Below are 18644 nucleotides of genomic sequence, written 5' to 3'. Positions count from 1 at the left end.
AATACAAACAATATTTTATATGGAATTTAACAATTCTTTTTACAATACAAACAATATTTTATATGGAATTTAACAATTCTTTTTACAATACAAACAATATTTTATATGGAATTTAACAATTCTTTTTACAATACAAACAATATTTTATATGGAATTTAACAATTCTTTTTACAATACAAACAATATTTTATATGGAATTTAACAATTCTTTTTACAATACAAACAATATTTTATATGGAATTTAACAATTCTTTTTACAATACAAACAATATTTTATATGGAATTTAACAATTCTTTTTACAATACAAACAATATTTTATATGGAATTTAACAATTCTTTTTACAATACAAACAATATTTTATATGGAATTTAACAATTCTTTTTACAATACAAACAATATTTTATATGGAATTTAACAATTCTTTTTACAATACAAACAATATTTTATATGGAATTTAACAATTCTTTTTACAATACAAACAATATTTTATATGGAATTTAACAATTCTTTTTACAATACAAACAATATTTTATATGGAATTTAACAATTCTTTTTACAATACAAACAATATTTTATATGGAATTTAACAATTCTTTTTACAATACAAACAATATTTTATATGGAATTTAACAATTCTTTTTACAATACAAACAATATTTTATATGGAATTTAACAATTCTTTTTACAATACAAACAATATTTTATATGGAATTTAACAATTCTTTTTACAATACAAACAATATTTTATATGGAATTTAACAATTCTTTTTACAATACAAACAATATTTTATATGGAATTTAACAATTCTTTTTACAATACAAACAATATTTTATATGGAATTTAACAATTCTTTTTACAATACAAACAATATTTTATATGGAATTTAACAATTCTTTTTACAATACAAACAATATTTTATATGGAATTTAACAATTCTTTTTACAATACAAACAATATTTTATATGGAATTTAACAATTCTTTTTACAATACAAACAATATTTTATATGGAATTTAACAATTCTTTTTACAATACAAACAATATTTTATATGGAATTTAACAATTCTTTTTACAATACAAACAATATTTTATATGGAATTTAACAATTCTTTTTACAATACAAACAATATTTTATATGGAATTTAACAATTCTTTTTACAATACAAACAATATTTTATATGGAATTTAACAATTCTTTTTACAATACAAACAATATTTTATATGGAATTTAACAATTCTTTTTACAATACAAACAATATTTTATATGGAATTTAACAATTCTTTTTACAATACAAACAATATTTTATATGGAATTTAACAATTCTTTTTACAATACAAACAATATTTTATATGGAATTTAACAATTCTTTTTACAATACAAACAATATTTTATATGGAATTTAACAATTCTTTTTACAATACAAACAATATTTTATATGGAATTTAACAATTCTTTTTACAATACAAACAATATTTTATATGGAATTTAACAATTCTTTTTACAATACAAACAATATTTTATATGGAATTTAACAATTCTTTTTACAATACAAACAATATTTTATATGGAATTTAACAATTCTTTTTACAATACAAACAATATTTTATATGGAATTTAACAATTCTTTTTACAATACAAACAATATTTTATATGGAATTTAACAATTCTTTTTACAATACAAACAATATTTTATATGGAATTTAACAATTCTTTTTACAATACAAACAATATTTTATATGGAATTTAACAATTCTTTTTACAATACAAACAATATTTTATATGGAATTTAACAATTCTTTTTACAATACAAACAATATTTTATATGGAATTTAACAATTCTTTTTACAATACAAACAATATTTTATATGGAATTTAACAATTCTTTTTACAATACAAACAATATTTTATATGGAATTTAACAATTCTTTTTACAATACAAACAATATTTTATATGGAATTTAACAATTCTTTTTACAATACAAACAATATTTTATATGGAATTTAACAATTCTTTTTACAATACAAACAATATTTTATATGGAATTTAACAATTCTTTTTACAATACAAACAATATTTTATATGGAATTTAACAATTCTTTTTACAATACAAACAATATTTTATATGGAATTTAACAATTCTTTTTACAATACAAACAATATTTTATATGGAATTTAACAATTCTTTTTACAATACAAACAATATTTTATATGGAATTTAACAATTCTTTTTACAATACAAACAATATTTTATATGGAATTTAACAATTCTTTTTACAATACAAACAATATTTTATATGGAATTTAACAATTCTTTTTACAATACAAACAATATTTTATATGGAATTTAACAATTCTTTTTACAATACAAACAATATTTTATATGGAATTTAACAATTCTTTTTACAATACAAACAATATTTTATATGGAATTTAACAATTCTTTTTACAATACAAACAATATTTTATATGGAATTTAACAATTCTTTTTACAATACAAACAATATTTTATATGGAATTTAACAATTCTTTTTACAATACAAACAATATTTTATATGGAATTTAACAATTCTTTTTACAATACAAACAATATTTTATATGGAATTTAACAATTCTTTTTACAATACAAACAATATTTTATATGGAATTTAACAATTCTTTTTACAATACAAACAATATTTTATATGGAATTTAACAATTCTTTTTACAATACAAACAATATTTTATATGGAATTTAACAATTCTTTTTACAATACAAACAATATTTTATATGGAATTTAACAATTCTTTTTACAATACAAACAATATTTTATATGGAATTTAACAATTCTTTTTACAATACAAACAATATTTTATATGGAATTTAACAATTAATTCTTTTTACAATACAAACAATATTTTATATGGAATTTAACAATTAATTCTTTTTACAATACAAACAATATTTTATATGGAATTTAACAATTAATTCTTTTTACAATACAAACAATATTTTATATGGAATTTAACAATTCTTTTTACAATACAAACAATATTTTATATGGAATTTAACAATTAATTCTTTTTACAATACAAACAATATTTTATATGGAATTTAACAATTAATTCTTTTTACAATACAAACAATATTTTATATGGAATTTAACAATTAATTCTTTTTACAATACAAACAATATTTTATATGGAATTTAACAATTAATTCTTTTTACAATACAAACAATATTTTATATGGAATTTAACAATTAATTCTTTTTACAATACAAACAATATTTTATATGGAATTTAACAATTAATTCTTTTTACAATACAAACAATATTTTATATGGAATTTAACAATTAATTCTTTTTACAATACAAACAATATTTTATATGGAATTTAACAATTAATTCTTTTTACAATACAAACAATATTTTATATGGAATTTAACAATTCTTTTTACAATACAAACAATATTTTATATGGAATTTAACAATTCTTTTTACAATACAAACAATATTTTATATGGAATTTAACAATTCTTTTTACAATACAAACAATATTTTATATGGAATTTAACAATTCTTTTTACAATACAAACAATATTTTATATGGAATTTAACAATTCTTTTTACAATACAAACAATATTTTATATGGAATTTAACAATTCTTTTTACAATACAAACAATATTTTATATGGAATTTAACAATTCTTTTTACAATACAAACAATATTTTATATGGAATTTAACAATTCTTTTTACAATACAAACAATATTTTATATGGAATTTAACAATTCTTTTTACAATACAAACAATATTTTATATGGAATTTAACAATTCTTTTTACAATACAAACAATATTTTATATGGAATTTAACAATTAATTCTTTTTACAATACAAACAATATTTTATATGGAATTTAACAATTAATTCTTTTTACAATACAAACAATATTTTATATGGAATTTAACAATTAATTCTTTTTACAATACAAACAATATTTTATATGGAATTTAACAATTAATTCTTTTTACAATACAAACAATATTTTATATGGAATTTAACAATTAATTCTTTTTACAATACAAACAATATTTTATATGGAATTTAACAATTAATTCTTTTTACAATACAAACAATATTTTATATGGAATTTAACAATTAATTCTTTTTACAATACAAACAATATTTTATATGGAATTTAACAATTAATTCTTTTTACAATACAAACAATATTTTATATGGAATTTAACAATTCTTTTTACAATACAAACAATATTTTATATGGAATTTAACAATTCTTTTTACAATACAAACAATATTTTATATGGAATTTAACAATTCTTTTTACAATACAAACAATATTTTATATGGAATTTAACAATTCTTTTTACAATACAAACAATATTTTATATGGAATTTAACAATTCTTTTTACAATACAAACAATATTTTATATGGAATTTAACAATTCTTTTTACAATACAAACAATATTTTATATGGAATTTAACAATTCTTTTTACAATACAAACAATATTTTATATGGAATTTAACAATTCTTTTTACAATACAAACAATATTTTATATGGAATTTAACAATTCTTTTTACAATACAAACAATATTTTATATGGAATTTAACAATTCTTTTTACAATACAAACAATATTTTATATGGAATTTAACAATTCTTTTTACAATACAAACAATATTTTATATGGAATTTAACAATTCTTTTTACAATACAAACAATATTTTATATGGAATTTAACAATTCCTTTTACAATACAAACAATATTTTATATGGAATTTAACAATTCTTTTTACAATACAAACAATATTTTATATGGAATTTAACAATTCTTTTTACAATACAAACAATATTTTATATGGAATTTAACAATTAATTCTTTTTACAATACAAACAATATTTTATATGGAATTTAACAATTAATTCTTTTTACAATACAAACAATATTTTATATGGAATTTAACAATTAATTCTTTTTACAATACAAACAATATTTTATATGGAATTTAACAATTCTTTTTACAATACAAACAATATTTTATATGGAATTTAACAATTCTTTTTACAATACAAACAATATTTTATATGGAATTTAACAATTCTTTTTACAATACAAACAATATTTTATATGGAATTTAACAATTCTTTTTACAATACAAACAATATTTTATATGGAATTTAACAATTCTTTTTACAATACAAACAATATTTTATATGGAATTTAACAATTCTTTTTACAATACAAACAATATTTTATATGGAATTTAACAATTCTTTTTACAATACAAACAATATTTTATATGGAATTTAACAATTCTTTTTACAATACAAACAATATTTTATATGGAATTTAACAATTCTTTTTACAATACAAACAATATTTTATATGGAATTTAACAATTCTTTTTACAATACAAACAATATTTTATATGGAATTTAACAATTCTTTTTACAATACAAACAATATTTTATATGGAATTTAACAATTCTTTTTACAATACAAACAATATTTTATATGGAATTTAACAATTCTTTTTACAATACAAACAATATTTTATATGGAATTTAACGATTCTTTTTACAATACAAACAATATTTTATATGGAATTTAACAATTCTTTTTACAATACAAACAATATTTTATATGGAATTTAACAATTCTTTTTACAATACAAACAATATTTTATATGGAATTTAACAATTCTTTTTACAATACAAACAATATTTTATATGGAATTTAACAATTCTTTTTACAATACAAACAATATTTTATATGGAATTTAACAATTCTTTTTACAATACAAACAATATTTTATATGGAATTTAACAATTCTTTTTACAATACAAACAATATTTTATATGGAATTTAACAATTCTTTTTACAATACAAACAATATTTTATATGGAATTTAACAATTCTTTTTACAATACAAACAATATTTTATATGGAATTTAACAATTCTTTTTACAATACAAACAATATTTTATATGGAATTTAACAATTCTTTTTACAATACAAACAATATTTTATATGGAATTTAACAATTCTTTTTACAATACAAACAATATTTTATATGGAATTTAACAATTCTTTTTACAATACAAACAATATTTTATATGGAATTTAACAATTCTTTTTACAATACAAACAATATTTTATATGGAATTTAACAATTCTTTTTACAATACAAACAATATTTTATATGGAATTTAACAATTCTTTTTACAATACAAACAATATTTTATATGGAATTTAACAATTCTTTTTACAATACAAACAATATTTTATATGGAATTTAACAATTCTTTTTACAATACAAACAATATTTTATATGGAATTTAACAATTCTTTTTACAATACAAACAATATTTTATATGGAATTTAACAATTCTTTTTACAATACAAACAATATTTTATATGGAATTTAACAATTCTTTTTACAATACAAACAATATTTTATATGGAATTTAACAATTCTTTTTACAATACAAACAATATTTTATATGGAATTTAACAATTCTTTTTACAATACAAACAATATTTTATATGGAATTTAACAATTCTTTTTACAATACAAACAATATTTTATATGGAATTTAACAATTCTTTTTACAATACAAACAATATTTTATATGGAATTTAACAATTCTTTTTACAATACAAACAATATTTTATATGGAATTTAACAATTCTTTTTACAATACAAACAATATTTTATATGGAATTTAACAATTCTTTTTACAATACAAACAATATTTTATATGGAATTTAACAATTCTTTTTACAATACAAACAATATTTTATATGGAATTTAACAATTCTTTTTACAATACAAACAATATTTTATATGGAATTTAACAATTCTTTTTACAATACAAACAATATTTTATATGGAATTTAACAATTCTTTTTACAATACAAACAATATTTTATATGGAATTTAACAATTCTTTTTACAATACAAACAATATTTTATATGGAATTTAACAATTCTTTTTACAATACAAACAATATTTTATATGGAATTTAACAATTCTTTTTACAATACAAACAATATTTTATATGGAATTTAACAATTCTTTTTACAATACAAACAATATTTTATATGGAATTTAACAATTCTTTTTACAATACAAACAATATTTTATATGGAATTTAACAATTCTTTTTACAATACAAACAATATTTTATATGGAATTTAACAATTCTTTTTACAATACAAACAATATTTTATATGGAATTTAACAATTCTTTTTACAATACAAACAATATTTTATATGGAATTTAACAATTCTTTTTACAATACAAACAATATTTTATATGGAATTTAACAATTCTTTTTACAATACAAACAATATTTTATATGGAATTTAACAATTCTTTTTACAATACAAACAATATTTTATATGGAATTTAACAATTCTTTTTACAATACAAACAATATTTTATATGGAATTTAACAATTCTTTTTACAATACAAACAATATTTTATATGGAATTTAACAATTCTTTTTACAATACAAACAATATTTTATATGGAATTTAACAATTCTTTTTACAATACAAACAATATTTTATATGGAATTTAACAATTCTTTTTACAATACAAACAATATTTTATATGGAATTTAACAATTCTTTTTACAATACAAACAATATTTTATATGGAATTTAACAATTCTTTTTACAATACAAACAATATTTTATATGGAATTTAACAATTCTTTTTACAATACAAACAATATTTTATATGGAATTTAACAATTCTTTTTACAATACAAACAATATTTTATATGGAATTTAACAATTCTTTTTACAATACAAACAATATTTTATATGGAATTTAACAATTCTTTTTACAATACAAACAATATTTTATATGGAATTTAACAATTCTTTTTACAATACAAACAATATTTTATATGGAATTTAACAATTCTTTTTACAATACAAACAATATTTTATATGGAATTTAACAATTCTTTTTACAATACAAACAATATTTTATATGGAATTTAACAATTAATTCTTTTTACAATACAAACAATATTTTATATGGAATTTAACAATTCTTTTTACAATACAAACAATATTTTATATGGAATTTAACAATTCTTTTTACAATACAAACAATATTTTATATGGAATTTAACAATTCTTTTTACAATACAAACAATATTTTATATGGAATTTAACAATTCTTTTTACAATACAAACAATATTTTATATGGAATTTAACAATTCTTTTTACAATACAAACAATATTTTATATGGAATTTAACAATTCTTTTTACAATACAAACAATATTTTATATGGAATTTAACAATTCTTTTTACAATACAAACAATATTTTATATGGAATTTAACAATTCTTTTTACAATACAAACAATATTTTATATGGAATTTAACAATTCTTTTTACAATACAAACAATATTTTATATGGAATTTAACAATTAATTCTTTTTACAATACAAACAATATTTTATATGGAATTTAACAATAGCGAAATTCTAACATTCCATTTTCTAAATCTGTGTCTGAACGTTGTTGACAAGGTGCGAGGCTTATCCTAATCTCATTTCCACTTATCTAATGTTCTTATTTACAGGCAAAGGGGGCAGCCTTTTGTTGTAACATTAGGAACATGTCTGACTTGATTGAGATAGCCATATTAAGTTCCTGTTCATTGTTGTCAAGTGCTGCGTGAAGATGTCTGCAGAAAGACCAGCAAAACTCTGTCACAACATCAAAAGTGACGGAGAACTTTAATGACTTGATCAGTTCCAATATTTAGTCCCACTCCACTCTCCACGCATCCAGTCGCCTGATTGCAACTTTATTGATTTTTGTTGGTGGGCTACTGTTGATAAAGACACCTACCATATCCTCTGCAATGCAAAGGGCAAACTGATTAATGTGACCAAACGTGTTCAAGCGTATCTGGAAGGATTTGGTGATGCTTGTGTCCTGCTTGAAGAGTGAAGACTTGGTGTGGCTTTGTCTAGTGATTTGTATTTGTCAAAAGAGATGCACTTAGTATTTTGAGCACACCTCAATTATTGGTCCAGATATGACTTTTTTCTTTATAAAACGTATCCCAAAATTTATCATCAAAATCCTATAAAAGATGTTACAGAAGAAAACAGATAATTCAAATTTGTTTCAATAAGGTTTAAATGTTTTGAGGAATTTTCTGAAATCATCCAAATTTTCCGTACTCGTACAGTTTAATCAAGACATTAAAAAATGAAAATATTGAAAAGTTATGTTATACGTACCTGTTATGGAATGAAGTTCTTCGAAAAAAAAAAAAAAAAATTCATTTTTTAATGTCTTGATTAAACTGTACAAGTACCAATGTTTTTGTATTTCATCCAGTATTGTTACGTCTATCGGTTATTATGAATGTAAACTTTTCTTATGAATCCAATGTTCATCCCTTTACAAATTCTACGTTGGAGAGGAAAAGGAGAACTTTAATGGAACACTTGCATGTCTACATATTTCGTATAAAGTTTTAGCCACCAAAAAGGGGCCCTTTGAATTCTAAGATTTTACACTAGAATAAAAGGTATTAATAATTCATTTTTACATAAAAGAAATATTGAAATACCAAGGTCTTATGTATGAAATAAAAAGAAATTGGAATCTTAGGAAGATCTCCATCATTCTGATAATTGTAGGAATAACTGAACACGTGAAAAAGAATTTCAAAAACTATTTGTCAGATATATTCTGTGAACCAAGTGTAAACAATTGTACTTGAAGGGACAGTTGGAATGTCTGGCAGCTGGTAGTATACCCCACCCTGGCTAGAACAAAATAAGAAATTGAAAAACAAGTTTACATCTACAGGGTAGAAATCCTGAGAATCCTTACTTTATTTATATGAGTGCTCAATAATGAATAGAGCTGTTTATAGAAATAAAAAATCTTTGTACTTTTTTTTTTTTTTTTTTTTTTTACACAGTGATCACCACTTATCAAGGCCCGGAAGCCACTCAGGGATAAGGGTTATTGCAAGTACATCACGTTAGCCGTTTTAGTACTTAAACATTTGCAAACCCTGTTTCAGTTACAAATATAGGACAGCTAAACTTTTAAGTTCAAGACTTTGAAGTTTTGTTCAATGAAACGAGACAAGATTTATTCTGAAAGGAATACGTGATAAAATCCTTATCTAAACTATTTAGGTTTTTATTAATTTATTTAAATGTTTGTATAAATAAAAACTTCGTTTTAAAATTAAATGCATGTGAATAGTTTTAAGAAAACCGATCTAAACAATGAATGCGTCCCCTGTTCCTTGAAAACACAAATTTATTTGCATATTATATTATAAACAAACTTTTCCTTTTTACAGCTCCAGGTCGAGGAGCAGGGCCTCAGGGTAACATGATGATGGGAATGCGAGGACCTCCACCTATGGGACGAGCTGCACCGCCACCTCCAGCTATGAGAGGACCTCCACCGGGTATGATGCCAGGTAAGTACAATTTTTCTTGTCTTTTAGCAAATGGAACCATTTTGTTTATAAGAGACGGCACTTTCTATTCTTTACAGATATCATTGGCTTGCATCTGGCAACACAGCCTTGTGAATTAAATTCCTTCAATCTGTTCTTAACTATAGAAAGAAAGATTGTGTAATCTTGGATTTGGGGAGCCGTTTCAAATCTGTTTCTGAGGCTGCAGATCTTGATAGCATTATTTTCCCTGTAAGAAGTAACTTTAGGACGACAAGGTTTAGGGATATCACGAATGCTACCAGTGTTTTGGTGCTTTTGCACAGTCATTAATACTGTTTTCTCATCACATTTCAATCTGCGGCTGATTTCTCGATTGGATAAACCAGAAAAGTGGAGATTAATGAGCTCCTGACGATCACTAAAAGAAAGTCGAGATATATGAATTAAATGTAATGTTGTATATAACTTGGAACAACAATAATTATGATTACAATTTGCTTTGTTGTCTAAAAGGTGGATATTTTAAGCTAGTTTTAAGCTTGTTGCTGTGGAGTTTCTTTTTTTTACCTTCTCGATTAGAAGTTAATTTTTTAAATTGACGTAAACCGTAGGATATTTCAAATAAAAGTCAACTATGAACATGTAAAATAATAGTAATAAAAATCGAAACAAATGAACCGTAGATTGTTTAAACAGTTACATTCAATGTAGCTTAAATTTGCAGTTTTTGAAAAAAATGTCAAGTGCAGACTTTCTTTTTGGTGCCACTGTATGTATTGTAGGTGTATTTTCTGATTGTTCTGTACCATTCTTAAAAGATAAAAAAGAATAAAGAATTTAATTTGATTCGATGTCTCTTTTGATGTATTTTAATAGAGTGAAATGATTATTACATTGGAAATTGCTACTAAGGTTGTCCAGAAGTTTTCTTGCTGATCTCGATCTTGAATCACAAGGAGACAATGAAACAAGTTCTGCCACTGTTAACCAGCAGAACACAACTCCTGTCAACCAAGCATGTGTGCACAATATGAAATCAGTGAGGGTTGAGGATATGTGTTGCATGGAGAGAAATGAGAATGGTGTAATGGATCTGTAATGTGAGTCATTAAGATGGGATGAAAGTATTTAGTGTTAGTTGAGATAGCATTAACAGTCAATACTTGTCAAGTGAGTCTTGCAGATCGACTGTTTAAAGTGTCTATTGCTAAATGTGTCTGGCTGGAAGTCAATTTGCATAGGTGAGTTAGTGTTATTAGTACAAGAACTTTTTTTTTTTTTATTAACTGTTATTAAACAAAGCTGGAACAGGAAAGACTGACATTTGGGTTGATAGATGTAGAACAGTTGAGGTAGCAAGATCAGTTGGCAAAGAAGGCCAAGAAAAACATGAGTGATAATGGATTTTAAGAGAGAAATAAAGACCTGGACAGGGATAGGTTAGTTTAGAAGTCAATTTCTAAAAAACCAATGTATACCAACATGTAAAACAGGTGTTAAACTGAATATAATGAGAACGTTATCTTTTGGAAAAACTTAATTGATTTAATTAAAAACAAATTGTTTACTTTTGCTGAAACTAAAATCACATTTTTAAATTTTGTGCATTTAATTGGCATAACAAAACGTAAAAAAAATTTTCACCTCCAACTTTTTGTCTCACTGGTCTAGTAGAATTGGCAGAAGTTATCTCCCTTAGATCGTTTTCTTATGTTTGGAAATGGATTAGTGCTAACATTTGAGAAAGTGTTTGTGGCATGGAAAGATAAAGGAGCAATTTCTTGGGGGCATATTTTTACTAGCAAAGGGATGTGGGGGGCATATTTTTACTAGCAAAGGGAGGTGGGGGCATATTTTTACTAGCAAAGGGAGGTGGGGCATATTTTTACTTTTTGAAATTTTATTTTTTAATAAGAGAATGAGGCAGAAGGTTGTATGGAAATAATGGAAGAAGTTTTTTTTTTTTTTTTTTTTTTTTTTTTTTAAACCTTAAAAATAAATCTTACTTTAAAAATAAACAAATTCTTACAAGTGTCTGTAAGAAGGTGAGGGTAGGTATGTCTAGCATAAAATTCTGATAATTGGGTATATGTTATCAAGTTTTATTTTTATTGTAATCTTGTGTTAGTGTATTTCAGTTTGTCTGGAAAAGGTTACTATTTAATTATTATCTGTATATTATTACGATTGTATTGTTTGTATGTACATTATCACATATCACCCTAATTTATAATTTTATGAAACCTATTGTTTGCATTCTTTTTATTTTAATGTTCATGTAATTTTCATATGCATTTTATAATTTTAAATGAATTTAAAAATAAATCTTAAAGAAGCTGACAATTTTTTATGCTAAAAAGAAAAAGATTTAAATTATTTATTAATGAAGAAATTTATAGTTTGAGACATTTGTTTTATTTAAACAATATTTAGCTAACAATGACAAGAAAAATATTTTTTTTTCCTTTAATTTATTTAAAAGTATTACTATAAATTATATGGATTATGAATAAGGCCTCATGGAATTTCCATGGAATCATACTATTATGTTTATTCAAACCTAGTTCATCCAAGTTTTGTCTTAAATTTTTTTGTTTTTTTAAAATTTTTAGTACAGATGCCCTTTTTTCCTGGTATCTGTTTTAATCTGTGCGAAATCAGTGGAATTTGATAATCCTATTGTTGCTGTACTAGTTGATTAGGTGGTCAGCATATGACTGTGTAGCATATCAGTTTGTTTACACTGCACCTGCTGGTGGTAGTCTTTTTTTTTTTTTTTTTAAAGATTATATTTTAAATTGAACTTTAATCATGGCTTCATGGGGAAATTCAAATGATTTATTTAATTCCTTCATTTATATAATCATTCGTAATTTAATTTCACTTGGCTTTAGTACTTTTTTCTAGCAATGTCTAGTGATATTTATGAACATGGTACATGAATAATTAGTGGAGTAGCCGTGTTTTGAAGGCATCAGAACCAAGGGTGCTATAAAATTGTTGATAAAATTTTATTCATAAAATGAACTTAATAATAAAAAATTATCTAAACCATGATAAAGATTGGGTTTAAACTTTTATTTTTATTGTGAATCTGACACCATAAAATTCACAAGAAATTGAATAAAAAAAATCAGTACGGTTTATTTGTAATCAAGAAACCATTTCCTATCAGAATTCTAGAATTTTTATTTGTCTGGATCATTTACTTATTGCTGTTATTTTCATGCAAAATTTGACAACACAAATATTGTACTTCATTTAAGGTCTTGTCTTTTTATATATTTTATGTAATAACTTATAAAAATTGAAATAGTTTGATTTAAATTGATGAATATGTACTTTTTTTTTTCCATACAAACTATTATGCCATCCACAGGCAGCCATTTTCACTGTATCATAACTTTTGATGCCGATAGATTAGCTCCCATCCCAAGCCAGGAATCAAACTTCCTACCATCTAGTTGATATAATTGGCAGTTCTATCCCTAAATCACAGGATCAGTAAATTATATCTACAATGTTTTTATGTAAACATTAGCTGCAACTTTTAAAATGCTTCATAGAGCTCAGCATTACGTGAAGTAGAAAGCAATAATAAAAGTGCTCGACTCAAGATGGGCTTATGTAAATCATGTGCGATTTCAGCTTAAATGAACTGAATTTTCTTTATAGTTAAGATTAAAAAAAAGATGAAAGCAAAATTAATTCTCTTAAATTCATTCATACTTGTTCAAGTGATTGACTTTCAAAGTTAAAACTAAATTATAGTAAAAACTTTGCCCAGTCATACAGTATGCTTAAACACAATATTTTAATTTATGAAGAGTGCATACGTATTATTACAGAATCAATCCTCTATTGATTATTTATTACAAGGAATAATTTGCCTGGTGGACTAATTTACAAAAAAAAAAAAAATGTCCTCATGAAATTCCTGTATTTGCTTACAATATCATCTCTGCTGATATTTGGACTTGACAATGAATGCCCTGGAAAAGTCACTTCTGGTAAATGTTTAGTTTTAAAATATGCAAATGAAGAAATGATTTGCAGTGATTTTAAATGGTACCTCTTCTGTTATCATAAATTGAATTCATTAATAAGAAAAATTAAAATAAAATGTAAGGTACACCTAGGTTTGGACAGGGGATCATTCGATCTGTAGTTAAATGCTCTACTAGATGACAAATTTTTTTTTTTTTTTCTTAAGAAATGATTTGCTGAGATTTTTTTTTTATTTTCGGTACTTATTGGATGATTTTCTGCACAAAACATATCTAAGAACACTGCCAGACATATAAATTACCTTTGTGTAAAATTTGCAAAAGGTAAGCTCAGCTGTTTCAGAACCTATGGGGAAAGAAACTCGCACACACGAAGTGATTTTTATAGTAGAGATTTAATGGGACTAAATGACTACAGAGCTATTTCTAGAAGAGCAATATTTGCGCTTTAAATCATAAATTATTTGATGTATTCTCTTGCTCTAGTCATGAGTTTGCTATAACTGCTTGTAGTCTTTGGTCTATTTTAGTTATTTCATTGTTTCTTTTGAGAGACTCCTCAGCTGTAAACAATCCTTTGGTTATGTTCATTTATAATTACGATGAATTTTAGCCTATATTCCATAGGAAAAGGTAGGGAGACATTAAAATAAACTAATATTTTTATTTTCACAAAAATAGGACAAATAAAATGCGTGATAGCAAACAAGTTATCTCCCTTAATCTAATGTTTTTTTTTTTTTTTTTTTTTTTTTTTTTTTTTACACTTCAGTTATAAAAGAACACTAAAAACTTGTTAAATATGACTGTCACATTTCTATAACTGATTAACCATTTACACTTTTTTTATTTTGAAACCTTATTATGTAATTTGTTCTTTAAATGATATCACCACACAAGCGTAATGAGTAATTTTCTAGCACAGTAGAGGGCGCTCACCTTTTTTGCAGCAACCATAGCAATGTCTTCAATTTAATTCAGCCGGAATGTGTTAAAAGATTTTTCTTATTTCTGTCAAGTAAATTCCAGAGTAATTGTTAAATTTTTATTTCCGGAATTTGAAGTGGGGGGAGGGGGTAAATAAAGTATAATGATATAGAGGATAGATATAGATTGGACTAGGGATGGAAAGCTAGAGAAGAGAGGGATGGTAGAGAAACGGACCACCTATAGATGCGGATAAAAAAAATAATGTTATGTTCTTATTGTAAAACATTGAAATCTTTTCATGAAGCAGAACTCTTTTTAAAAACTCCAAACACAACTGCAAAGCAGTTAGTGTTATGTAAAGTCTCTCATTGGGAAGGGAGTAGACAGTGGGAAGGTTATATAGCAATCGGGGTTGGGGGGTTCAATATATAGGTTATTATAATGCTGCGAGCAACATGCAAGCCCAAAACACCTGCCAGATCCCCCTCCCTTTGGGGATGTGTGTGGACCATCTCTTAATGCATAGTTCTGCTGGAGGGTACGATGAGAGAAAGTGGGTGGATGTGCCTCTTGCTCCTTCCCGCCTTTCTGTCCCGCAAAAGGATGAAATTACTTCCAATCTGATCGGCTGCCAGATAAATTCTGAATGTCATCACCCATGGCCATGGCTGAGGTAATTGCAAAATCATGTATTGAAGGATCTGTCTGTCGGGCTGATTGATGACGCAGGGAGAGGGGCATGGGACAGAACAAATCTGAGCCAGCTAAATGGTGGATATGATAATGGAATAGTAACATAAGTGGTATGACTATTTCCTTTCTCTTTTTCTTTTTAGTTTCTCTTTTTCTTTTTAGTTTCTCTTTTTCTTTTTAGTTTCTCTTTTTCTTTTTAGTTTCTCTTTTTCTTTTTAGTTTCTCTTTTTCTTTTTAGTTTCTTTTTCTTTTTTTTTTCTTTTTTTTTTCTTTTTTTTTTCTTTTTTCTTTCTTTTTTCTTTATTTCTTTTTCTTTCTTTATTTCTTTTTCTTTCTTTATTTCTTTTTCTTTCTTTTCTTTTTTTTCTTTTCCTTTTCTTTTTTTTCTTTTCCTTTTTTTCTTTTTTTTCTTTTCCTTTTTTTCTTTTTTTTCTTTTCCTTTTTTTCTTTTTTTTCTTTTCCTTTTTTTCTTTTTTTTCTTTTCCTTTTTTTCTTTTTTCTTTTTTTCTTTTTTTTTTCCTTTTTTCTTTTCCTTTTTTTCTTTTCCTTTTTTTCTTTTCCTTTTTTTCTTTCCTTTTTTTCTTTCCTTTTTTTCTTTCCTTTTTTTCTTTTCCTTTTTTTCTTTTCCTTTTTTTCTTTTCCTTTTTTTCTTTTCCTTTTTTTCTTTTCGTTTCTTTCTTTTCGTTTCTTTCTTTTCGTTTCTTTCTTTTCGTTTCTTTCTTTTCGTTTCTTTCTTTTCGTTTCTTTCTTTTCGTTTCTTTCTTTTCGTTTCTTTCTTTTCGTTTCTTTCTTTTCGTTTCTTTCTTTTCGTTTCGTTCTTTTCGTTTCGTTCTTTTCGTTTCGTTCTTTTCGTTTCGTTCTTTTCGTTTCGTTCTTTTCGTTTCGTTCTTTTCGTTTCGTTCTTTTCGTTTCGTTCTTTTCGTTTCGTTCTTTTCGTTTCGTTCTTTTCGTTTCGTTCTTTTCGTTTCGTTCTTTTCGTTTCGTTCTCTTTTCGTTTCGTTCTCTTTTCGTTTCGTTCTCTTTTCGTTTCGTTCTCTTTTCGTTTCGTTCTCTTTTCGTTTCGTTCTCTTTTCGTTTCGTTCTCTTTTCGTTTCGTTCTCTTTTCGTTTCGTTCTCTTTTCGTTTCGTTCTCTTTTCGTTTCGTTCTCTTTTCGTTTCGTTCTCTTTTCGTTTCGTTCTCTTTTCGTTTCGTTCTCTTTTCGTTTCGTTCTCTTTTCGTTTCGTTCTCTTTTCGTTTCGTTCTCTTTTCGTTTCGTTCTCTTTTCGTTTCGTTCTCTTTTCGTTTCGTTCTCTTTTCGTTTCGTTCTCTTTTCGTTTCGTTCTCTTTTCGTTTCGTTCTCTTTTCGTTTCGTTCTCTTTTCGTTTCGTTCTCTTTTCGTTTCGTTCTCTTTTCGTTTCGTTCTCTTTTCGTTTCGTTCTCTTTCTCGTTTCTTTCTCGTTTCTTTCTCTTTTCTTTCTCGTTTCTTTCTCGTTTCTTTCTCGTTTCTTTCTCGTTTCTTTTTCGTTTCCTTTTCCTTTTCTTTTCCTTTTCTTTTCCTTTTCTTTTCCTTTTTTTCTTTTCCTTTTTTTCTTTTCCTTTTTTTCTTTTCCTTTTTTTCTTTTCCTTTTTTTCTTTTCCTTTTCCTTTTCTTTTCCTTTTTTTCTTTTCCTTTTCCTTTTCTTTTCCTTTTTTTCTTTTCCTTTTTTTCTTTTCCTTTTCCTTTTCTTTTCCTTTTTTTCTTTTCCTTTTCCTTTTCTTTTCCTTTTTTTCTTTTCCTTTTCCTTTTCTTTTCCTTTTTTTCTTTTCCTTTTCCTTTTCTTTTCCTTTTTAAAGTAACAGAACGGATTTTCCTGAAAACTCTGGTTGCCCCCCTAGGGGTGCCTTTCGGGTTAAAATGGCTAAAATTGACACTTTTGTGCTTATTAAAAAAAAATTTATACCTTGGATTAAACTTTCTGAAAGGTGTAACTGATTTCTATATAATTTTGTTTGCCTATACTTCGCAATAATTCTTGGGTGTGCCCCAGGGGCTCTTTTAGAGCTAATAAAAACACTCCAGTTTTGGGAATATTTTACTATATTTGTCAAAAATATTCTGTGTATGTCTATTTAGCAGTTTTGCATGGTGCTGAACTCAAATTTAAATATGTTAAGGCCTTGGGGACTTTTGGGGCTAAATGGGGGCAGGTGGCAAATGATGGACTTAGTCATTTCTTTTTTTTGCATGGTGCAGAACTCAAATTTAAGGCCTAAAACTGCATTGTTTGTTCATTTTCACCAGGATTTGACGTCTCCTTGGGACTTAGGGAGCTAAATAGGGGAGCAAATGCTGAACTTAATCATTTTTTTGTTTTGTGTGAGGCAGAGGTTTGCCACTCAGATTTTGGGTTAGGGGTAGGAGCAATTATGTGTGAACACTGAAAATGTGTCAGAAATCAAAAGAATTATTTTAGAATTTAGAGTGAAGGAATAGTTTCACACATAATTTAATGCAAAATTATTTAGCATTTCTGAATCATTGTAACATTTTAGAGCAGTTAGCCCTCCAAATT

At 24.5% G+C, this 18644-nt stretch overlaps 1 protein-coding gene across 2 annotated transcripts in view; it reads left to right on the top strand.

The window, feature by feature from the left end:
• Positions 1–18644, top strand: part of LOC145288471 (small nuclear ribonucleoprotein-associated protein B-like) — a 76776-nt gene that overhangs the window by 46034 nt on the left and 12098 nt on the right. For both annotated transcript variants that reach the window (XM_080136332.1, XM_080136331.1), the window contains one exon: positions 10378–10500. In XM_080136332.1, coding sequence (XP_079992458.1) covers positions 10378–10500 — 123 coding nt within the window. The remainder of the gene's footprint in view (positions 1–10377; positions 10501–18644) is intronic.

This window comes from Euprymna scolopes, chromosome 2, assembly GCF_053919585.1.
Source record: "Euprymna scolopes isolate OS-2025 chromosome 2, ASM5391958v1, whole genome shotgun sequence".
In the NCBI taxonomy this organism is placed as follows: domain Eukaryota; kingdom Metazoa; phylum Mollusca; class Cephalopoda; order Sepiida; family Sepiolidae; genus Euprymna; species Euprymna scolopes.
This window is presented reverse-complemented; position numbering and strand designations above follow the sequence as displayed.